Raw genomic sequence first — 23,329 nt, 5'->3', positions numbered from 1 at the left:
ACTCTTGTTGTGAAATGCATTATTTACCTTTTTAGGATATATACAACATGTCTGTCACAAAATCGTATTCACAGCTGCTGTTAATATTGCTTCATGCTGTGCAGTGCATATTCTAAGTGCTGGTGTTTTAAAGACAACGTTTCTGTACATATACAAAGTATGTCGGTTCTTGTATTGACATCAATATGTATTGTAATATGATATGATATGATATTCCTTTATTCGTCCCACAGTGGGGACATTTCAAAAATCACAGCAGCGGTGCACATCAGAGCATCAATGAAAATAAATATAAAACACAAAACTAAATACTAAAAACTAAATACTAATATTAATACGTGGTGCTGAGTAAAGTAAAGTGCAGTGTTTGCCAGATTTTGTTTGCCATATAGAACTGTCAAATTGACAGTATACTTAAATTCACTCAATTTGATTGAAATGTGTCGTCAAGTTGCCCTATTGTCACCACAGTGAAGCAGAAGTGAGAGCACATTTTACTTTAAAAAAATTGTTTTTGCGTTGTGCTTGGTTGGGGGGAAATAAATCAGGGTTTCCCCCTTAAAAATGCAGACTTTGAACAATGCAATGTATACCTCACATTTGTTTCATATTATACACATGTAAAACTCGTATTATGTTTGAACTGTCAAATATAGTGTACAATAATAGTTGTTCTTGAGTTGTTTTTGTATTTTATTTTGAAAACTGTGACCGGAAGTTCAGGGTTTTCTTTGATGTCTGCGTTGCATCTGTGCAGTGAGAGTCGTTGAGCGCCACAGACTGCAGCAGAAGCGCTTGCTGTGTTACGATCATGGCTCAGTTTAAATACTGGAGGCGCGTGTCTTTTCGCTTCTAAAAACACACTCGCTAGTTGGACTTCGTTTATTTGTTGTTTTATTTGGCAATAAACGCTCCTCGTTGCAACCCACTAATTAGTTTTCCGACTTTTTCGACTGGTAGCCTATAGTATTTGGGATTAAAATGGTCATCAAGGTTTACATCGCTTCCTCGAGCGGCTCGGTCGCGGTGAGTGTTTGCACATGTGTTTTCAAGCTTGTTGCATGCATATTAAAAAGGCATGTGGAAATCTTTCTGCTAGCCCAAGAATGAAGCCGAACCTGGACGTGCCTCAGGGAATCAGGGAAAGTATAATCGTCATCCTTCAGACAAGAAGACAGATTGTTCACCAAGACGACCCTTTTATCATTTAATTGTAATAGCTTTATTCAATGCATACGTCAATTCAGCCTGTTGCGTTTTCGTGAGATGCATTTTGAACACATGGTTTATATTTTACTACGCCTTCATTGTATAGAAGCTAATGAATAACACATTTTAGAACTTCTCCCTCCTGTAGGTAGAACAAAGTACGGGTTTACTGTGCAAACAACAACCTGACCTATATTAACCATGACCCTAAAATTACACAGCAGATTTATGTTTGTCTATTTATTTATTTATATGTGTGACAGAAGATCCACTAATAGTGATCACATATTTTACTGTGAAGACATCGCCCGGAGATGCACCTGGAATAAACCCTCTGCCCCTTTGTTAGATATAACCTTCAATCTCATTTGTGTGGAGGTGTTACTTTCCACTTGTTCAACTGCTGAGTGAGTCCAGGGTGGGGTTCCTCCAACTGAGCAGCAGTAGCATGCCTGGAAATACACTAGACACTTTATTACAAATCTATTTACCTTGCATCTTGTGTAGTGCAGAAACAACCATTTGATCAGTTGATCAACAGATAATTCCAGCAGATGTGCGCTTTTTTAAAATTCCATTTTTTTAGCCTTGTGTATTTTCAATATGATTTAGGTTTTGGACTGATAAACAAGAAAGTTGTATGATTCTGTTTGACGATGAAACATTTTTTCCCAACTCATTTCTAACATCTAATCGACTTGGCAATTAATGAGTTTATCAAAAAAAACTTGCACGGATGAATCGATAATGGAAGTAATCATTAGTCTCAGCCCGAGTGCTGTCGAGTGTACTGGGAGACAACAGGCACATGCCGTTGAGAAGGCCCAACTGATGCTAAGTACTGGTTCGAAAACAATCAAACAACACTCCTCTGTGAATACCTCATGTCCTAGGTAATGGGGGAAATGAGTAATATATTTATTTGACCATGCTCCATCTCTAAAAGAGGGCAGCAAAAAAGTGTAAGAGTTTACAACAGAGTTATTTTTAACCCTATGACAAGTACGTTCAAAAAACACCCAGACTCGAAGAACTGTCATGCACGCCCGAATAGATCCACCATTTGGGTCAGTTGTGCGAGTGTTGAGCTCATGTGAATGTAATGTACTGTGAATGCCTTTGAATTGAGTTACACGTGATTGAATTTAAAGAGAAAGTGAGACTGCATCCACTCGGCTGATTTAAAGTGAACTGTATGTGTGTGAGAAAACAAAACAAAGAGAGAGGTGGTAGTGTGAGACAGCGAGGATAGATGAAAACCTCAAAACAGACATGTGCAACACGAGCAGAAAATGTGAGCAGAATGAAAAGAAGAGTAATAATCCAAACGCTGCTTAAAATGAGCATTTTGCAGCATAAAATGAGCATTTTGCATAAAAACAAGAAGATTAATGGGGAGGAAATCATCACCACAGAATGAATCAAGTGTAAATTAGGTTATGCCCCCCCCCCCCCTTCTCAGTGGACATTTATCAGGTTCAGTCCATCTGGTTTCTGTTCTGTTGTCTCCCTAATGCCCCAGTAATTATCATGAATGTAGTTATGAATGATTAAATTGTGTCCAACCATTATATAAACAAATACATTATTTTATGCTTGGAAAGCATAGCAATATCTCCTCTAAACAAATAATGTGCGAAGTTGAACATTGTATTTAGTAGTAATGTTTCAATTTCAGATTCTTTTTTTCTTTTTCTTTGTTGCCCAGGGGTAGAGAGGTGAAATGTCTATATTTTTTCCCAATCCAAAATCCGCTCTTTCATCCGTGTCTGTCCGTGATGGATTAGTCTCGTTCTCCGGTTAATCCCTACATTTCAGAAAGTGCTCCAAAACAATGCATACTCATGTACTGTAATGTGATTGTTTGTTGGAGGAGTGCAATTTGTGTATTTGATCTGCAGTCCCAAAATCTGAACTCATCCATCCCCTGAGACATTTTCACTCACCCTAATCATTATTTAGTCTTCCCACCTTTGAGTTTTGAGGAAGGTGGTATCATTTGTACTACGTTGACAGCATTGACTCAGACCAGTCCTTCTATATGGAGTCTTAACCTTTGACCAGAGGAAACAGACACATTTCTCTCTTGAAATTCAGTGAACATGCAACTGATTTACTCAAGATTAAACTGTGTTGTGGCCATACAAAGGAAATCACCATGAGAAAGAAGACACAACAGCTTATCTTGTTTGTGTGTTTCTGCAACAGACAGTCTGGAACAATCTCTGACTGTCTTTAAGGTAAAACAATAGCTCCATTGTGGCCCTTAGCATCACTAAATTTGGGACAGACATGACCCGGAGACACACACGCACACACGCACACAAGCACATATCATTAAATCATTATCTTTTTTCATCTTATGCATCAAAGAAAGAATTCCTTGAAACATATTTCCAGGGTACTCGATAAGACATGGTCATTCAGCCTTAACATACAAGGCTTTGTTTATATTTGTCCACATTGTGTCGTCCCCAAGATGTTTTGAATAACCAGCCCTTTATCATGCTAATGAGCTCAAGCATACCTACTGTATCGACTGGATTTTAATCTTCGTGGTAGACCGCATGAGATTAAAACACTTTGGACAAAACCGAATGAATGGACAAAGTGGACGTTGCCACAAGTGGGAAACATCAACGAATGATTACAATGAATGCCGAGTGAATTCGGAGCTCTTAACCAAATTAGAATAATTAGATTTTAGAAGATAATACAAGCTAGATGTAAAGTTTGGTGAAATGAGTCGGTCTTCTATCTGCGTCTAAACCAATTGAGTAAATTCCAATCATCATTCTCATCATATGACTCCAAGACTTGTAGTCTGTCGTCTAAAATGATCTTATCTTTCTCTTTCTCAAACACTGTCGTTCAGAAGCTCCACGAGCAGGTATCGGGGTCTGTGTTGTATCCATCCCATAGAATCCCAACGTGCATTGCCTAGTCTTCAGGATGGTGTTCCCTCTTAAGTGGACACTTAATTGTGTGCTTGAAAGTACACACAGTACACGCAAAAATGGTTTCACGATATCTAGACAAAACTATATATTCCTCGATAGATGATTATGTTTGTTTCTCTCATATCCGGTCCTGGTTTGATGTCATAACATGTGATGCTGTATAGGAAAAGGATGTCAGCTCTCCGGCTTTAGACTAAATCACATCCACTAATCGATAATCCTTCTTAATATCCCCGATACCAAAGGAGTCTCTGTGCAGTGAATGCATACAGTTCCCTCCACGTTTGTGTTTCCTGGTTCGATAGGCTGCTGCCATTTGTCTGTTAGTGTTTTTTGGTGTCAACACCCAACTGCAAGAGTCAGTTGAGATGCACATACAGCGACCAGCTGTGCTATACAGTATGTACATGATGGCGATATAAGATGATGCATATGTTGTTGTACATTTGTTATGCTTTTGTTAGTATTTCTACTTTACCACTTCACCGCCTCTCCCACACAGAATCGTCCTTGACTCCTCCCTCTTTCTTTTATCCATGTGCGACCATGTTCCAGGTCAAAAAGCATCAGCGGGCGGTCGTGAGTTTCTTGGAGGCCAATCGTATCAGCTTCCAGGAAGTAGACATCACCATGCTGGAGGAGCAGAGGCTGTGGATGTACCGCAACATACCCAGAGACAAGCATCCGGTCAAGGGCAACCCACTGCCTCCGCAGATATTCAACGAGGATCGCTACTGCGGGGTATGGTGCACGTGTGTCTCCAATTTAAAGAATGAGCAACCATTTGGAACGCATTCTGGCTTCCAGTAGTTTTTCACATCTTATCGTTAAAGGTATGCCTGCAATGTGACATTTTCACTGATTCACATGATGCACATACTGATGGGGTGTCCGATACAGACGGTCTGTGGATCTGCTTATCAAAACAATGAGGTACAGTGACACTAGTGGTGAACATCTACAGAAGGTACCTTTTTAAATCGCCCAAAATCACATCTGATTGGATACATTTCTGTCACAAAGTGCAAATGAGTCATCCATAAAATTATACAATTCTAAAGAGAGGGATTTTTAAACCGTCTAAATGGTCTGAAAGAGTTAAATCCGGCATTGCTTGACAGTTTATGTCCTCCACTGATCTGGCACACCACTCTGTAATCCTGTGGTAATCCAGTTTCATGGGAGGGTCAGATTATCTGCTCTGCCCGCCGTCACTCTCACTGACCGAGGTAATCCAACATTACTCTGCAACGTCGTGGCGACTGCACTATATTAAAAGAAGGAGAGGAGGAACTATTTGACCGGGATGTTTACGACCATCTTTCAAACACAGAGATTATGTAACGTTGTGTTTGTCTCCCACCCCCCTCAGGACCATGAAGACTTCTTCCAGTCGAAGGAGGACAACGCTGTGTTGGCATTCCTCGGGCTCGGCTCCCAACCCTCGCTGGAAGTAAGGGAGAGTACGCATTTGAAGACACTCAAACACACGGTTGTCAAAAATATCCTCTTACAATTTAGATCATCGTAGTTCCCACATCAACCAATGGATAAAGTTCATTTTTACGCCCCCCCCCCTCCATACATTCAGTGTGGCCATGTTACGTGTTTAGCAGAAATGACAATTGTTCAATCTCTCGACCCTTTTCCCCTCCCCCAAATAGGATTCTGAGTCCTAGCCACGATCAAACTGCTGGTACACGACGTCCCAGGAGCCTTAAAATATGAAGATGAAAACCACATGGCTTCCTGTGTTGCATCATCTCTTCTCACGTGTTCCTCCTGCTCGGGTGCCAGCCTGTTGCCAAACATCAGACCCCCCCACGGATATCACCCTGTGTGACCTCTCCTGACTCTTTACTCACTCCAATCACTTTAGTGTCCAAGAAGTGTCTGATTCTCAAGATAGACTTATTCACAGGAGAAGGGGATCGACTCCACGATGGATGCGTTTGTGTTTCCTTTTCATGTTTAACGCACTGTGGCAGCAAACACCGGCCGGAGCATACATTCTGTGCAAATTAGATGTCGCAGCTTTTGCATCGGCAGACCAGCTGCTTTAGGTCAACACACAACGCAGGGAATTTGGAAAGAACCGGCACACAAGTCACCTGAACACATCGTTTGTGTACATGCCTTAGAATGTGTGTACGCTTGAGAGTCTCTTTTAATGAGTCGCTGTTCATGAATCTAGTGTTAAGAGCAACCTGACGTGTGTCTGTGTGTGTGTGTGTGTGTGTGTGTGTGTGTATGTGTGTGTGTGTGTGTGTGTGTGTGTGTGTATGTGTATGCTCTCCCTGAGGTGACGGTGACACTGCAGTTTACCACAAAGCAGATGACACCTAATGCTATGAATCCTAAAACATATGAGGCATGGAGATGATGGCTAATATCGTTGCCAGCCTTGTTGTCACTGTCATCGACCTTACTTGTATCATTCCACTGCCAAAATGCTTAGATTAAAGGACAGGGTGGCTGTTATTATATATATATATATTTTAAAAAAAGATTTGTATCGTATAGTCTATAAATTCAATAAAAAGATGAAAACCAATAATATGTTAGTCTCTTGGTACGTTCTGGCTTCTCTACCCTGTCTGTGGCACTCAGCCTTTAGCCCAGAAGTTCTTTCTGAAGGTTTAAGTCTTCGTAAATATAGTTTCAAATGTATAGTTTCATGTTCTAAAAGGCAACATAGTTCCCTAAAACCACAGGGCACTGTAGTTTTTAGTAAATGTTACTCAAACAAGTAAATAGCGCATTTGTAGGGACTATTTTAAGCTGTGGAATAATCCACATGTGGTGCTCTAATTAGTATCAGCAGGACCGTGTTTGTGGGAAAATATACAACAGTAGGTTCAATAGAATAAAGGAAGATGGGCAGTTGGGTCCAATAATTGTTGGTTTTGGTCTTTTTATGGGATTTGTTGACAGCATGAAAAACAGCGCAGGCTTTATCCTCTAATCCAGTCCGCTGTGGACAAAGCACGGTTATAAACACGGTCACGTGAGCCATAGGAGGGCCCTTCCCAGATGATTACTCCGAAGCCTTATCACACAGACGACAGGAGATAAGAAATTCTAATTATTGCTCAGAGATAATCAAGTTGCAAAGCTGCGCACAGGCAGACCTTCGACTCGGCTTCCTCTTCCCTGCTCTGTGTAGCTTTCCAAATGGCCGAGTGAACCGACGGTGACATGTGAGTACACGGCCCTCTGTGCGTTTCATGACATGAACATGTAGGTTGATGCTGCTGCATCACGGCCAGCCCGCTGTCACTTCCTCCAATCTGTATTCCACATCTCCAACAGTCAGCATGTCTCTCGTCCTTATTAAATTATCATGGCTGGTGAACTAATTCCTTTATGTCGACACATGGAGGCCACACACACAAACGGGTGCACCCTCCCTAGCCATTCTTCCCGAAATGTCGTGCCAAGATGTGAAAGGATGTCATTTTGACTTATTTTAAATAATGCAGGAGGCATCAATGTACTCACGACGGTCCTATACGGCCGAGTTGTGTCCTTGTGTTGTGAAATAATGTTTGTTTTTTTTGTACGATATGCTATATAAATGTACCAGATGTAACGTATGCTACGTTCCGCCTCACGCTCTGCGACTGTCGAGCTTTATTGCTGCGTTTTTCTGTTTGTAACGGGGTTGTGAGAGTTATGAAAGCATGCCATTTTCAAAGTAAAATTTGCTTGAGTCTTTGTCACATGGTCGTGTCACACTACAGCGAAGAACATTAGCGCTACACACAAAAGTAGAAGGCCTAATTGTTCATCTTAATACTTTTCGTAGAGGTGGTGAGGAGTTTTTTTTTATGTGATGCTGTAAACTGAACTCTAATCTTACATCACTGTATAAAATCCACTGTACCTTCCTATTGTGACTAAATAATAAAAAATATTCAACGCCTGCATCTCTCTGAAGAGCTTAGCTTTTTGACCCACGACTGAAATGTTCCTGAATACTACAAATTGACAGTTGTACGGTCATTTTCATTTCGAGAATGATGCAAATCTTGGTGTCTGTAATGATTTACCCTGACATCAATATGTGCTTAACCTGCTGTCCAGACCTCCGTTGGGGTGAACAGATACACCATCGTTAGTAAAACAGGTTTTCTTACAATGACGAGTCAAATGTTTTTGCACAGAATGCTCACAACTCAAAAGGAACACAGCAGCACCAGGGGCGTCGTTAGGCCTATTTTAGGGGGGGCTTCAATTTTTCCATTGAACTGTATATTTGACACTGAACTAGTTCATCTTCATCTCAGTGATAGTGTCCAAACGAGCATAAAATATCACTATGAACCTGAAATTATGTCTCTTGTGGTATCATATCCTGAGTGCAAGAAAACTACAGAGCAAAATCACTTTCTGATTGAACCAATCTATGAACTGTCTCTAACAATGGATATCCGGCCGCCCTATCCCCCCCTCCCTATTTTTTTTTTACATACATTCCCCATCATACCACTACCCTTCTTTGAAGCCTGTTCTTTGAGAATGTTTCTCTTCTGCTTCAGAGCATAAACAAAACACTTGATTGTGTGTATTGTACATACAGTATGTAAAATATAAGGGAGTTGTTGAGATGTGAGTGAGCATGTACGTAAAATAAAGTGACTGCAGCAGCGAGAGGGCATTCGAGGTTTGCCGATTTTGTGAAATAACGACAGGATTACACATCCATTATGTGTGCAAAGTGATGGCTAAACAAAGCGACCAAAAATGATGAGTAGACAAGTTAGTTATGCAATATCTGGTACAGCCTTGTGTAATTGGAGAGGAGGAACACAATGTTAGGAAAACAAACTGAGCTTCAAATCACATACTAAAATCTAATAAAATTATATTTTTTGACACAAATTAACAAAAGAGATAACAGATAACAAAATATTGATTATACTTGCTGTTAATGTCATTTATTTCATTGTATTCGCTTGACAGGGACAGAGCTAATGATCAATATAAAAATATATATAAATGACACAGAGTTAAGTCCAAAGGTTGCCAGTGTCTCAGATGTTAAAAAAAAACATCTTAAAAGTAGAAATATCTTGCAGAATTTATGTACATAACATTATGAATTGATGCAATATAATTCAGTACACATTACCAATACATAATGCCACAGTAAAACACATGGTACTTAGCTAAAAGAGGGAAAACTGTAGTAGTTAAATAGGTGGAGTTGTGCCATTTATTTATATTGTAATATGAACGCATTCCTGGATAATATTAATTTCGGGTGTGGCTGTTCCACGTTTTCTTTTTGGGCACTTTGAGAATAATATTGAGGTTTCAAAGGTATAGTGATGATCTGCTAGTTGTTTATAGAATATACATATGATTTAAAAAGAGGACAGCACTGCAGTCTGTTGAGGTCTAATTAAAGGAAGTGATCAAACACAAAAATGACTGAGTGTCACAGTTTCAGACGGAAGTGTCCACCATTCACTATGAGTCATTTTGACGATAGGATGTGGGACAAGAAATGGTTTAGTCAGGCCAAGCGCTTGTGAAAGAACAAACCTCAGTGAATTAGGTTCTGTTGACTCAAGCCATATTCATGTCGTTGTTCAGACGAGCAGAAAAACAACATCAACCAAATAAGGTGAGGCGTGTATTTGTAAAAGATGATATTTCCTGCTAAAAGCTAAAAGTTTGGTGCATGTAGGTTAACAGATAATATTACAATTTTAACCAGGACTCATTATATAAAGATTTAATGCATTATATCCAGCAAATTCAATTCATTTTTGCTGCATGCATAATTAATTTAAGGATTTCAATTGAAATAGGAATACCACTGCAAAGCAACCGATTATATTTGTAATGGAACTGAATGTGGAATTACTTTTTCCTTCATATTTTCAAATGGAAGGTGCACAATTGAATTAAATTCAATTTATAATATAACCATTTTGTAAAAGTACGTTCAACAATATGAGATCTTGAACTATATTTTATTGTAAAATAGAGGTGTTTATTTGAGTTCATACTGTAGTTCTTCATTGAAATTGAAAGGCGGGGGAAATGGCTGTGCTTTTTACAAAATTCAACATGGAAGGACTGCTGAGCGATAACCAAAGGTAAGAGGGGGCAGGTTGGTCATCGGGGGTCAGTGTTCGCCTCTTGCCATTCGTGCAAAACAATTCTCCTTTTGACTCACTTTTATTTTCCTGCAGTTGATCATTTGTTGTGTGCATACATCAGCGTTACAATCGTTACCAGCATAATATGTGTATTTTCCTGTTAAATCTAATAGCTTTTTTGTTTTTTGAACAGTATTGTAGATATTGCATACACAAAATAATGTATCTCCTCCACAAATGTCACCCAAGTCTTTAATGATTGATCAAAATGTCAACACGCTTCCAGTTTGCAGTCCAGGTCCAGGCGGCCCCTTTTATTCATGGCAATTACTGGATCTGCACATGGTGTTTTTATCGGATGTTTCAGATATGATCAGCTTTTTATTTTGAATTTTCATTTAAATAGCTGTCCAAACTTAAAGTTAAAAGGTAAGACGGCTTTACTCATCGCTGCTGATTTTGGAAAGACCTGAAATGCTCCCAAAAATCAACTAGCTTCTCTTTTTCTGCCCTTCTCCTTTTCTTTCCTTTATTTACCGTACCTCGACAGCATTTGATCTACGTTGAAAACACAATATGATCTTCACTACGACTGAGAAACTTCATTTTGTTTATTATTTGTTCGTAGGTGAGTTTTGTTTTTTTTCTTCCTTTTGACTTTCTCTGATCAAATCATGAGTACAGTTAATAGTGTTAAAATGTCCTTGCTTTGATCAATTTGGTTCTAACTGTATGGTACATTTTAAGGAGCTTATGCTGCTTAAAACATTTGATAAATCCCAGCGTTGACATGTCAGCGTTACAGCATTTAGTCAATATTAATTTAAATGTTTGTGACACATCTCTGGCCTGAGCCTTTTCCTTTCTGCTTTAGGTCTATTGAGTCTACCACTACTTACAGGTCAGTATGCTCTATTTATGTTTCATACCTGAAAACACATGCATTAAATAGATATTTAGATTTCTACACCCCCCCCCCCCCCCCCGATTTAATGAAAGGATTTTTTTATTGAACTTTTTCATTATTTCTAGAATGTAGCAAAATTAGGCTGGTTGGGCCTTCACGTTGCTCTGGTAGAGTGGAGGTCTATCACCAAGACGGATGGGGATCGGTGTGTGACGATCACTGGAGCATTGCCAACGCAGAGGTGGTTTGCCGAGAGATGAACTGCGGCACGGTTCTCGAGTCCAAAACAAGCGCCTTCTTTGGAGAGGGAGATGGCATGATCTGGTTGGATGATGTGCAGTGTACTGGGACAGAGCATTCTATCCTCAAGTGCCCACACAGAAATATGGGGGAGAATGATTGTGGCCACGGTGAAGATGCTGGGGTTATCTGTTCAGGTAAGACATAAGATCTTTGGAAAATATGCTTGTTTGCTTTTAAATATGAATTATTGATGAAATATTGACCTGAAAATCCCAGTTAGCTCTTTTAATCAAGCATCACAGAAGCCTGATTTACAAGCCCCTCCCTTAAATGTAGCCACGCCCAGAAATGAGGAACTGTCAATTGAAATTGGTCAAATTATTGCATCAAAAACCCAGTGATTGTATTGTCACTTCACAATTAGCTGTTTACTTTAAGATGATCGCTCCCTGTGTTGGTAATGTTGTTCAGCAGAAGCTCATCAAGGTCAGCACATGACCGGCTGCTGCAAATGTAAAGTGCAAAGGGCAGGCGGCAAAGATGGGAGGAAAGCCAAACAAAGCCACATGAGGGCTCGTTTGCTAGCATAATGTTGAGGGATATTCAAAATAATCTCAATATTTGAAGTGGTGACCTGCAATTCAGTAAAAGAAAAAGGTAAAAAGTGAATCTGCAGATGCGGGATGTCTTGACTTTTACACCATCAAGCATAACATAGATTTTACTTTACTGTACAATACAAAGCTTTAAAGTCCAATAATGAGCTACTTAGTTTCAGCAATGTGGTTCTGCATCAACAATATTTTAATAAGGAGATTTCTGCATTTTTTTTTACAGATTATCAGTTCATCGGTAATAAAAAGATCTGTTAATCATTAACCAAACAAGATATATACCATGAAGATTTTTTGGAATCAGACTTTATTTCAACTGCTCGGATCCAAGAAATTTTACAGGAAATTTCATCCTGTAAAATAGTGAATGATTGTTTTTGCACTCTTTTATATACATATAGTATATATATATATCATTTTAGTAAAGCTTGTGTGCAGACTTTGTAAACATTGGCCAGTTTGTTGTTTATTGTATTTAAATATCTGTCCACATCATTCGAAGACTACGTGAGGGTGGTCAACGGAAGCAATCGGTGTAGTGGCAGAGTGGAAGTCCACGACAATGGCAACTGGAAGAAACTGTGCAGCGACGACGGGAGCGGAAACAATGCTGACGTGGTATGCCGAGAGATCAACTGCAGCCCTCCTGTCGCTCAGGCTAAAGTGCCATACTTTGGAGAGGGACCTAAACTTGATAGCGTCAAATCCAACTGTTTTGGAAACGAGAGCTCCTTCTCCCAGTGCACACTTCAGGAAACCACGGATATATGTCCTGCTGCCACCGTTGTCTGTAAACGTAAGTCATCCATCTGTCGAGACGAGTCATTTTGTATTGACCTTTACGTCGTTAGCTCTGCTGTCTTCTTTTTCCCCCTGACAGACAGTCGACCGATTCGGCTGATGAACGGGACCGGTCGGTGCTCCGGCCGAATGGAAATCTATCACGACGGACAGTGGGGAACGATTTGTGACGACAGATGGGGGATGCAGGAAGCAACTGTCGTATGTCAAGAGCTGAACTGTGGGAGTGCCCTCTCGATCAAGTACAATGCCCACTTTGGCCGAGGTCACGGTCAGGTGTGGTTGGACGACGTTGATTGCACCGGTCACGAGAAGTCCCTCTCCGACTGCCCACACAGAGGTTTTGGAGAACATGACTGTGACCACAATGAAGATGCAAGTGTTATATGCTCAGGTAACAATAACTCTATTGGCTAATGAACACTGAAATGGGCATATATATGTGTGTGCACAGCTGTTTATGGAGAATATTGATTGTTTTTTGCATGCATGTCTGCTATATACAGTATGTACCCGCTGTATCTGCAGTTCACTGTGGCAGCTGTGGGGGTGTGGTTCAGGGAACAGTGTCTAATTGGCCTCAGCTGCTGGCTGATAGGTAACCAGTCAGCAGCTGAAGCCAATCAGTGTGTGTGATTAGCCCGCAGCTATATAAGCTGGATGGGAGATGCAGAAAGAGGAGCAGAGCAGAGGCGCAGTCTGCCGTCTGAAGCGTAAAGTATCTTCCCTCCAGCTTATATAGCCGCGGGCTAATCACACACACTGATTGGCTTCAGCTGCTGGCTGATTACCGATCAGCCAGGAGCTGAGGCCAATAAGACACCGTTCCCTGAATCACAACCCCACAGCTGCCACATTAACCGCCTGCTGATATTTACGAGGGAATTTTCTTCGACAGTACTTCCACATTTGTACTAGAAAACTATAAAATTACAAAATCGTCATCATCCTTTGCTGCGCCTGTTCTTGCAGTTGTTCTTTGATACAACATCACAGATTCAGAAGCATTTACACTCTGTTATCTTTACCACACATCCTATCATGCGGACATATTGTATTTCATTGCTGAACTTATATTATTCTACATTTGTAAATCTTTAATACTGCTTTCCAGAATCTATCAGATTGATCAATGGGACTGGCCGCTGCTCTGGCAGAGTAGAGATCTACCATAAAGGCCAATGGGGCAAAATCTGTAACAACTGGAGCAATAAAGAGGCTGCAATGGTATGTGATGAACTCAATTGTGGATTACCAAAAAAATCCCAAGAAGTCTACCATTTTGGTGACAGCGGACTGAGAGGGTACACAAGTAGATGCGCTGGCAATGTGAGCTCCATCGACCAATGCACACTTCAACAATACACAGGGAGATGTGTTGGGGCTTCTCTTTCATGTTCAGGTAAGAAAACATCCAGCAATATATAGTGCAACTAAAATAGCAAAGTACATGTGGTCATTAAAAACAAGATTGGTGAATTAAATCTTCTTACTTACATACAAAATTCTTCACTGAGTGCATTTGAAAGTCCATTTAAATCCTAATATTTCATCATTTCAATTCAACTTGTGAATACCTGTAACATGAGTGGATCTGTTCTCAGATATTCCACCGCTAAGGCTCGTCAACGGCACTGACCGATGCTCTGGTAGAGTGGAGGTTCGGCATGACAACCAGTGGGGAACAGTGTGTGATGATGAGTGGGACATCAAAGATGCTGAGGTGGTGTGCAGATCCATGGACTGTGGAACGGCTCAGTCAAGCAAAAACAGTGCATTCTTTGGTCAAGGCCAAGGGGACATCTGGCTGGACGATGTAGATTGCTTTGGTAATGAGACGTCCCTTTTTCATTGTCGCCATCCCAGCCTCGGAGAAAATAACTGTGGCCATGGTGAAGATGCTGGTGTGGTGTGCTCAGGTATCATCTTACTTATTACACTGTTATTAGCACTTTTTACATTAGTCTCCCGCCAATGCCTCAAATGACTATTTAGCTTAATATTGTCAATACTTAATAAACTGTTATATAAGAATACTTTCTTCTCTTGTATATCAATCAGAATATCAATTAAAATGACCCAGGTATTGTTATTGGTATTTCAACTAGTGGCTGATTATATCCCCTTTGCAGCTAACATTAGACTAATCAATGGCACTGACCAGTGCTCAGGCAGGTTGGAGGTCTACCATGGTCTACAGTGGTCATCAGCAGCCAGTGTTGACTGGGGAATGAATGAAGCTGCAGTGGTGTGCAGAGAGATGAACTGTGGAGATCCCGTCACGTTATCCGGATCATATGGTGAAGGCGGAAAACCTACATGGTATAGGGTCAGTTGCAAAGGTAGAGAGAGCTCCCTCACACAGTGCTCACTGGCACCATATGACAGGACCAGCCAGGACCGCACACCAGAGGCATCTGTCAAATGTACAGGTAAGTGGAATTGACATTTTAATTATCCTCACTTACTGTGTGAGGAGATATAAACTGCAAACATACGGCATTCACATTTGTTGGGGCATAATGTGTGGAAGCAGCATTTAACATGGAGCATCATGCTGCCTTGACACGGCATCAGGGAGACGGTAGACAGAAGACAGCACAACACCTTCTGGAGGGCACAGGAAACACAAATAAACAGATGTCAGGACGTGTTGCTTGTATTAGCAAGTTACCGAGCAAGTTAGGGATGAACCATCGACTATCAATGTGATGTCGGTCATTTGAACTACGACCATAAAAAGGCACACACGTAGACATACCTTTGATCTTTACATTCATATTACTGTCATTTCAAGGTAATGTGAAGTTGTCCGGTGGGCTCAATCGTTGCATTGGAAGAGTGGAGTTCTTTGACAAAGGCCAGTGGCGCACCGTGTGTGCTGAATCCTGGGATGTGGATGACGCAAATGTGGCGTGCAGGCAGATGGACTGCGGGAGTACTCATGTGCTTACCACCGCTGCCCAGTATGGCCACGGCACAGGACTGACCTGGGACAATCAAATTGAATGCAGTGGAATGGAGACATCACTGAGTCAGTGCAATCAGAGACCTTTTGAAAACAGAAGTTGCAACTCCACCGTAATTGCTGGTGTCATCTGCACGGGTAAGAACAAACATACACAGTGCATTATTGTTGTTCAATTGTAGCTCTCCCTTTTTTTTTTTCATTTCTTTTTTTTAATGAATTTCACTTCGTTTAGCTGAACTTGTTTCGACATACTGTGTTGCCCCTATCTATTTCTCACCCACATTGCTTGATAGAAAAATTAACAAAGTCCAATGTTGGCCTCATTTTCTGGTCCTCCTCCAAAGATTAGAGAGTATGTTTAGTTCAGAACAGGTTTTTTTTATAATTCCTAAATATTTGTTAAAAATGTAAAAAAATTCAATATTATACATTAAAATAATATATATACAGGACTGTCTCAGAAAATTTGAATATTGTGATAAAGTTCTTTATTTTCTGTAATGCAATTAAAAAAACAAAAATGTCATGCATTCTGGATTCATTACAAATCAACTGAAATATTGCAAGCCTTTTATTCTTTTAATATTGCTGATTATGGCTTACAGCTTAAGAAAACTCTAAAATCCTATCTCATAAAATTTTAATATTTCCTCAGACCAAGTAAAAAAAAAGATTTATAACAGCTGAGTGTTTGTTAAGGCTCAGGAAACCCTTGCAGGTGTTTCGAGTTAATTAGACAATTCAAGTGATTTGTTTAATACCCTACTAGTATACTTTTTCATGATATTCTAATATTTAGAGATAGGATATTTGAGTTTTCTTAAGCTGTAAGCCATAATCAGCAATATTAAAAGAATAAAAGGCTTGCAATATTTCAGTTGATTTGTAATGAATCCAGAATGCATGACATTTTTGTTCTTTTAATTGCATGACAGAAAATAAAGAACTTCATCACAATATTCTAATTTTCTGAGACAGTCCTGTATATATATATATATATATTAAAATATAATATATATATATATATATATATTAAAAATCCTAAAAATTCCTAAATGGGTCCATGTTGTTAAAGGTATATTCTTCACTAGTGTTCTTCTTTGATTATTATGTATCATGCCATTTATTTGACGACATTCAAATTTGAAATGTTTTAGACTGTATAATCATTTGAGATAATGTGACTCCACAGGAGGTTTGGAAGTCCGCTTGGCAGGTGGTAAGGACGAGTGTGCTGGCAGAGTCGAGGTCCGTCACGGCGACGTGTGGCAGACGGTGTGTGACACGGACTGGACCATGAGTAAAGCTCAGGTGGTGTGTGATCAGCTGGATTGCGGAAAGATAGTGGGCGCTTCCGGCAGTGCCCACTTTGGCCAAGGCGTTGGATCGGTGGTCGAGGCTAGTGATTCATGTTTTGACAACGCGACATCTCTTCAGCAATGCTCACTCAACGGTTTCAGAGAAGCCAGGTGTGGGCATGACCATGATGCCGGGGCTCTCTGCGCAGGTACAGGCCTATAAAGGATCTGTTCAAAAATGATCACACACTAATGAAATGATTAGCATTTGTTTCACAAATGTATTTTGTTTTCACATACTGAGTAAAAAACGTGAGTCAGTTGAAAAAGATTATATTGACTTGAAATTGTGACTTCAAGACTTTTGACATTTCAGGGAATTCTCTAATTTAGCATCGAGACAATTGTGTAACAGCTAATATCCTTTGTAAATTATAAATTTGATGGTTCTCCGTTTCCAGTCTTCATGCTAAGCTAAGCATAGCTAAGCTAAGCTAAACTAAGCAGCCGCCGGCTTTATTTACAGTTAATGTAACGAGCATTCAACATGATAATATAAGATATTAAACTATTGCTTTAAGGTGACATAGAGTGTACATCAAGTCATATTCCACGTCATAATACTTTTTTATATTAACCCTTTTTTCCTTTATGCTCTGTATCCACGTTTAATAAGATGATGGACATGCATCACTTTCAAAATACATTGCATTCACTTTGAGTGTTAGAATGAATGTGTCACAATTTACACTTTCTTTCTTACACAGCTCAGATTCGGTTGGTCGGCGGCTCAAGTCAATGCTCTGGTAGAGTGGAGGTCTACTATAAAGGCCAGTGGGGAACTGTGTGCGATGATGAATGGGAAATGCCCAATGCCGATGTGGTATGTCGACAGCTCGGCTGTGGTCATGCAATTACTGCTCCCAAAAGTGCCCACTTTGGCCGAGGCACTGGTCCAATATGGCTGGATAATGTGGAGTGTGTAGGCGACGAGGTCGCTCTCACACATTGTATGCATCCCGGTTTTGGAGCAAATAACTGCGGGCACGGTGAAGATGCTGGCACTATCTGTTTAGGTAAGAGACCTGGCTCATGTTTAATCTATGAGTGAAGTTATTATCTCCCAACTGGTATTAGATGAAACTGCGTTGGCGGTTGTGACAAAACTAAAATGTATTATCTGGTACAGGTTCTCTCCAGAAGCCCCAAATCACGTTGAGTCCTGCTCCAGAAGTAAACTGGGGGGAAAGAGTTGAGATCACATGCACTGTCGTAACAGAACAATTGGGTGGGACCTTCACCCTGAAAAGAAGCCAAGACGCATTTAAAATGGAGAAATACTCTGAGAACGAAGCTGCGACCTTCACCTTCCCCACAGTGGACTTCAGCCAAACGGGGTCATTCTTCTGTGAATATCAAAAGAAATTGCCCAATCTAATAATCTTTTATCCTCAAGGAAATATTGCAGATCTCTCCATCACAGGTCAATACTTGTCCGCCTTGTTTGTCAAGTTGAACATAATAGTTGGAAGTTTGACTGTTTAAGAAAAAGATGTGTCTTCTACTCTGCAGTGAAACTGGAGAAGCCCAGCCTCTCCCTGACATCTCCTCACGCGATGGTGATCTACAGCCCCGAGAAAATATCGGTCACCCAAGGCAGCAGCTTCTCCATCACTTGCTCTATTCATTCCACATATCCCAGAGGTTCCTTTTATCTGACAGAGTCTACATTGAACACAACTAAAGCGATGCCAGCGTTTGGCCACTCGATCTTCTACTTGGCGTACTTTGAATTCCCAGCGATAGATTATGGAAGCCAAGGAGAGTATTCCTGTGTCTACGGCATTAACATCTCCTCAAGGTCCTTCTCTTCTGTGCCCTCAAGGTCACTCCAAGTAACTGTCGTCGGTAAGATCCGAGGAGCCCGTGAGAGTTTATTTGTCTTATTATAGCTACTTTCGCCCATCGCTAACTCTTCTACTTGATCCTTTAACCTCTGCAGCAACATCATCCTCAGTCGCCTTAGGAGTGGTTGTGGGTGGTCTAGTGGCGCTGCTGCTTGTGCTGATTATCGTTTACCTAGTCTGGAGAAAGAGACGGTGGGGTGCTGGTAAGTGGCAGCAATACACACTTTCATATCACAAAATTCCCCCAATGCCCCGTTTGCCTTACTGTCAAGCTGCACCAATTCATATATTGATTTTTAAAAAGTTAGCTCCCTTAATCTTTCATCTCTACATTGAGTTGGTTGTATCTCCAGCGACTCACATTTATAATGTATCCGTGTTGGGTTTACATCTTGTTTTCAGTGACCCCATTAAGAATAACAAAAAGACAATATGTACCCACAAAATAACGGTGATATGACCTGCACACCACCAATTGGCAGAAGATGACTGTTAGCACCTGAATACCTACTTACAAAATGAAAGCTGATGTAACTCAATGCTGTGTTTACAGCTTGTTATGCTGCCCCCATGTGGCCCAACAAATATGTGATAATGCAGGTCTAAAGATTCATATTCCATAGTCCATGGTCCAGAGATCTATTGCTCTGGATTCCTCGGGTATTTGATTCCGTTCAAAACTTTAAAACACTTTTTTTCAGGTTCCCTGGTTCAGTTTAGTAACAAGTTTGGAGGAGCAATAAAGCGAGACACGGAAGACATGAGCAACGGAGCACCTGATGCAAGGTACGAGAAGAAACATAGCTGACGTTGTTTTCTAAGATACGCGCCTTTTTTAATTTTAGGCAGCGTGAAAGACATCCTTGTGATTGTGATTGTCCCCCTCCTTCCTTCCCTCAGAGACCAAAATAGCCAAGTGACCGATCAAGCACACAGCCGTGGCCTGGAAGACCCCAATGCTGACGACGACACCCCTGTTGAGGCTGTCCCTGAAGACCTGGCTGGGAGAGTGTGTTATGAGCTTGAACCACTCTTTCTCTCGTGATAACCGAAAGCTTCGAAGAAAAAAATAACCCGTGTCATGCGACTTCACTACATTTAAAGAGAAACATAGCACCTGGTTGAAAAACAGGTTTTCAAGTCTGTTGCAGCAGAAACCACATGCAGCCAACAGTTCATCAACACACTCTGGCGTTCACTTCTACACCACTGGAGGGGAACATGTGATGTTGAATAACATACATGACGCTGGTTTAAATGGGCAACACGTATTTTCGTACATATTCCTGAAGGGATTTTAGATTTTCTGCAAAATTCTGCCAATCACAAAGCTATACGGCCCACCGTCCTGTGGGGAGATACTGATTACATTGTCTTTGTATTGCGTCACTATTTGCTTTTTTTTAATGAATGTGATCTGATCAATACATTTGTATTTCTTACAACACTTGCACCTTTTCATTTGGCTTTTCATTCTGGCTTGTGATTGATTACACCCTGCAGATTCGGAACCAAATGGGATTACATGTGACCAAAACAGCAGTCAAGATACAATATACACCAAAAAATACGAATACCTCATTTATATAAATCCTTTACATCAGAATCATGAGTAATTATCTTAACACAATATTCAAAGCAGCAAAAATGTAATTCAGCCATGATGGATTTGATCATTTACGTCTGTGCTTTTACTGTTTAAATATCCTGAATGAAAAAAGGCCTGTCTAGTGGTGTAAAGGGTGAAATGTAAGTGCAAAATAGCCTAAACTGGAAATACTTCATTCAACTAGTGTCTCAACATGTGCCTATGTACAGTACTTGAGGAATGTAAGGAGTTACTTTCCACCACGAGTGGCAGTGTGTTTGTATGGGGGTGTGTGTTTTTGTTTTTTGTTTTTTTATAATTAGCACATGCAGGCTCTACAACTGAAATGGCATGTGACACAAGTGGGTGTGTCCATGAAGGCAGGTAAGTCATGTCCAAACCTGCTCACCTTGTCTGCTGTTGCATCAAACCAGCTCCACATACCTGCACCGAGGACACCGGAACAGTCGTTTCTCTCTTTCTGTCTCTGGATCAAGTTGCTCTTGTTAAAATAGCAGAAATGTCGATCACAGTGTTTTTTACCAGCGTGAGCAGTTCCCGAGAGGTACAGTAGGCAATCTTACTTAAATCTTTCTTTAACTTGTTTTCTTAAATCACTAATACATTGGCATATTGAAAACATTTCATGAAAAGCACAAGGCATGTTGAATTCAGGATATCATACTTCACAAGTACAGTTTGTTTCTGTTGACAAACGGTTCAATATTGACATTGTATGTAACTCCAGATAAAGAAAACCCAGCAAAAAATCTTCGATGTTCTAAGCAGCAAGAAAATCAACCACGTAGGTGTGGACATTGCTCAGGACATTGAATCCAAAGAGTCAATGAGGGAGTTGGCACAGAACCCTACTGCACTGCCTCCTCAGATATGCAATGGAAACCAGTACTGTGGGGTAAGTCACACACAATAACCTGCAAAAGTCCAATATGGCGTATTGACAAAAAACACCTTCTCACAAGTCATGGAATGTTAATATTAATCATTTACACACTTGAAGCATTTGGAACGAGGGAAATAAAAAATGTGGTTGTCTAGGGAGGAGACGCAGGAATTAAATCAATATTTACAGTATGGTTGTTGCACGCACACACACGCACAGAAACACACAGACCCATACAGACACACACACACACACACACACATCAATCATTATGATCGTAAACATACATCATAATGAACCAAAATAAACACTGCTATTGCTAGTACTTTTTAGACGATTACCAACCCTGCCTTTAAGAGGTACAACTACAATATAGTTACGATTATTCCCTCAAACATGAAAACCCTTAGTTACGTTGAGTGAGTGGATTATATAACATATACGCTCTACAGTATTTCATGTTTTAATAAATGTATTAAGTTTGTTTGAATAATGTGTATGACAGCTATCTTTCTGTCTATCTGCATCCACCCTCACCCCAACATCTCTTACCCCTGACATCCTTTCTTTCTTTCTTTCCTTCTTTTAGGACTACGACGCATTTGACAATGCAATTGAGGAAGGTACATTGGAGAGTTTTCTCAAGCTCTAAAAGGAATGTGGACCAGCCATGAGACAACAATACAATACATCTATACTATATACGTATTTCTGTGTCCTTTTTTTATTCAGTCATATTTGATAATGCCCAAATTCAGGAAATGTATTTGTCTTTTAGTGAAGTGGAAGGCTTGTCTTCTTTTGTTGTACATCTGCACAGTTTTTATGACTGAAATAAAAATACTTAAATAAAACGCTGCCTGATGCACTTATGAGTATTGTCATAACTTCTTTTTTTTATTTTTACAAGTCCTACATATATATGCTGATTTTTTTAGTGAGCTGAAATCGCAGTTACTATATAATCTGGCTTTATGGAAACACAGTAATTTACACATAATGGCTAAGTAACAATTAATATTGGGGTCAGCTAGGGTTTTCTCTCAGAAGACCGCAACAATTAAAAGTGTTCAGTTCAACTGTTTATTCATTTATTAACAAATCAGATCAGAGCATATGCAACGCAACATATCATAGTTGCTCAGAAAGTATCACCAAACCACAAACAACCACATTTAAAGGTTAAAGGTCGAACCATAGTTGCCCCTAAAAGTGACTGAAGTAACCACAAAGTACTTGTGTGAACAAAAAAAACATGTTAAAAAATATATAAAAAGAGTTAAATAAAAAGAGTAAACAGATATTATAATCTCTATTTATGTATTATACTGCTAGTTGACTTTCACACACCTACTGCTGGGGGGCCACAATATTGAGAAAATACTTATCAAACTTACTGTAAATATTGTTTACGCCCTCTTGCAAGACTTTTTATAAACTACACACAGTATATGAACTATGTGTTGACATAATTTAAATAATAGTTTAAAATGTACATTAATGCATTGAAAAATTAAATACTAGGAGGCAGGCACGTGCACAGATAGAGCCCTAGTGGTTCTCAAGCACCAGCCCTTTTGCCCTGGATGAGAAAAGTGCCCTTTTTGCTGGAGCCCACTTTTTTCATTCATCAATATTTAAGAATAAAAGTTACTCTTTCTGTCATCAAGTCCCCCCCAAATGTGTTTTAATATCCGACGGGGCATTTATTTGAGTTCTTGTGAGAATTTCGCCCCGACATGCTCCGCGGCGCTCGCGAGCCCACCCCCCCCTCCGCCCCCCCCCCCCCGCCGTGCCCCTCCCTCCTCCTCCTC

At 40.3% G+C, this 23,329-nt stretch overlaps 3 protein-coding genes across 4 annotated transcripts; all 3 read left to right on the top strand.

Annotated features, from left to right (window-relative positions):
- Nucleotides 1–801: 801 nt before the first annotated feature.
- On the top strand, nucleotides 802–8,098 carry sh3bgrl2 (SH3 domain binding glutamate-rich protein like 2). Its single transcript, XM_056427801.1, has 4 exons — nucleotides 802–1,026; nucleotides 4,725–4,910; nucleotides 5,542–5,622; nucleotides 5,834–8,098. The coding sequence occupies exons 1-4, from the start codon at nucleotides 982–984 to the stop codon at nucleotides 5,846–5,848; spliced, it is 327 nt and encodes a 108-aa protein (XP_056283776.1). The 5' UTR covers nucleotides 802–981; the 3' UTR covers nucleotides 5,849–8,098.
- A 2,122-nt stretch (nucleotides 8,099–10,220) lies between these two features.
- Nucleotides 10,221–20,468, top strand: LOC130202333 (deleted in malignant brain tumors 1 protein-like). 2 transcript variants are annotated; one of them, XM_056427799.1, is made up of 17 exons: nucleotides 10,221–10,279; nucleotides 10,833–10,910; nucleotides 11,157–11,183; nucleotides 11,315–11,626; nucleotides 12,549–12,842; nucleotides 12,927–13,241; nucleotides 13,962–14,249; nucleotides 14,452–14,766; nucleotides 14,980–15,279; nucleotides 15,645–15,953; nucleotides 17,011–17,325; nucleotides 17,884–18,192; nucleotides 18,306–18,599; nucleotides 18,689–19,024; nucleotides 19,119–19,226; nucleotides 19,725–19,809; nucleotides 19,924–20,468. In XM_056427799.1, exons 2-17 carry the CDS (start codon nucleotides 10,859–10,861, stop codon nucleotides 20,066–20,068), a joined length of 3,804 nt encoding a protein of 1,267 aa, XP_056283774.1. In that variant the 5' UTR covers nucleotides 10,221–10,279; nucleotides 10,833–10,858; the 3' UTR covers nucleotides 20,069–20,468. The 2 variants fall into 2 exon arrangements, with proteins under 2 accessions (XP_056283774.1, XP_056283773.1); XM_056427798.1 differs by lacking the exon at nucleotides 10,221–10,279 and adding an exon at nucleotides 10,372–10,711.
- A 98-nt stretch (nucleotides 20,469–20,566) lies between these two features.
- zgc:153284 (uncharacterized protein LOC751696 homolog) lies at nucleotides 20,567–22,383 on the top strand. The gene is made up of 3 exons (XM_056427800.1): nucleotides 20,567–21,176; nucleotides 21,360–21,527; nucleotides 22,105–22,383. The coding sequence occupies exons 1-3, from the start codon at nucleotides 21,003–21,005 to the stop codon at nucleotides 22,165–22,167; spliced, it is 405 nt and encodes a 134-aa protein (XP_056283775.1). The 5' UTR covers nucleotides 20,567–21,002; the 3' UTR covers nucleotides 22,168–22,383.
- The last annotated feature ends 946 nt before the right edge of the window (nucleotides 22,384–23,329 follow it).

The sequence above is a fragment of the Pseudoliparis swirei genome, chromosome 12, assembly GCF_029220125.1.
Source record: "Pseudoliparis swirei isolate HS2019 ecotype Mariana Trench chromosome 12, NWPU_hadal_v1, whole genome shotgun sequence".
In the NCBI taxonomy this organism is placed as follows: Eukaryota; Metazoa; Chordata; class Actinopteri; order Perciformes; family Liparidae; genus Pseudoliparis; species Pseudoliparis swirei.
The sequence above is the reverse complement of the archived record's forward strand: the minus strand, read 5'-3'. Positions and strand labels throughout refer to the sequence as shown.

Bases quoted from the DNA above. Each gene is read 5' to 3' on its own strand.
- sh3bgrl2 (XM_056427801.1), top strand. From the start codon at position 982: ATGGTCATCAAGGTTTACATCGCTTCCTCGAGCGGCTCGGTCGCG. The intron at 1,027-4,724 runs GTGAGTGTTTGC...ACCATGTTCCAG, and splicing joins CCTCGAGCGGCTCGGTCGCG to GTCAAAAAGCATCAGCGGGC. The intron at 4,911-5,541 runs GTATGGTGCACG...CACCCCCCTCAG, and splicing joins ACGAGGATCGCTACTGCGGG to GACCATGAAGACTTCTTCCA.
- LOC130202333 (XM_056427799.1), top strand. From the start codon at position 10,859: ATGATCTTCACTACGACTGAGAAACTTCATTTTGTTTATTATTTGTTC. The intron at 10,911-11,156 runs GTGAGTTTTGTT...TTTCTGCTTTAG, and splicing joins TGTTTATTATTTGTTCGTAG to GTCTATTGAGTCTACCACTA. The intron at 12,843-12,926 runs GTAAGTCATCCA...TCCCCCTGACAG, and splicing joins TGCCACCGTTGTCTGTAAAC to ACAGTCGACCGATTCGGCTG.
- zgc:153284 (XM_056427800.1), top strand. From the start codon at position 21,003: ATGTCCAAACCTGCTCACCTTGTCTGCTGTTGCATCAAACCAGCTCCA. The intron at 21,177-21,359 runs GTACAGTAGGCA...ATGTAACTCCAG, and splicing joins GCGTGAGCAGTTCCCGAGAG to ATAAAGAAAACCCAGCAAAA. The intron at 21,528-22,104 runs GTAAGTCACACA...TCCTTCTTTTAG, and splicing joins ATGGAAACCAGTACTGTGGG to GACTACGACGCATTTGACAA.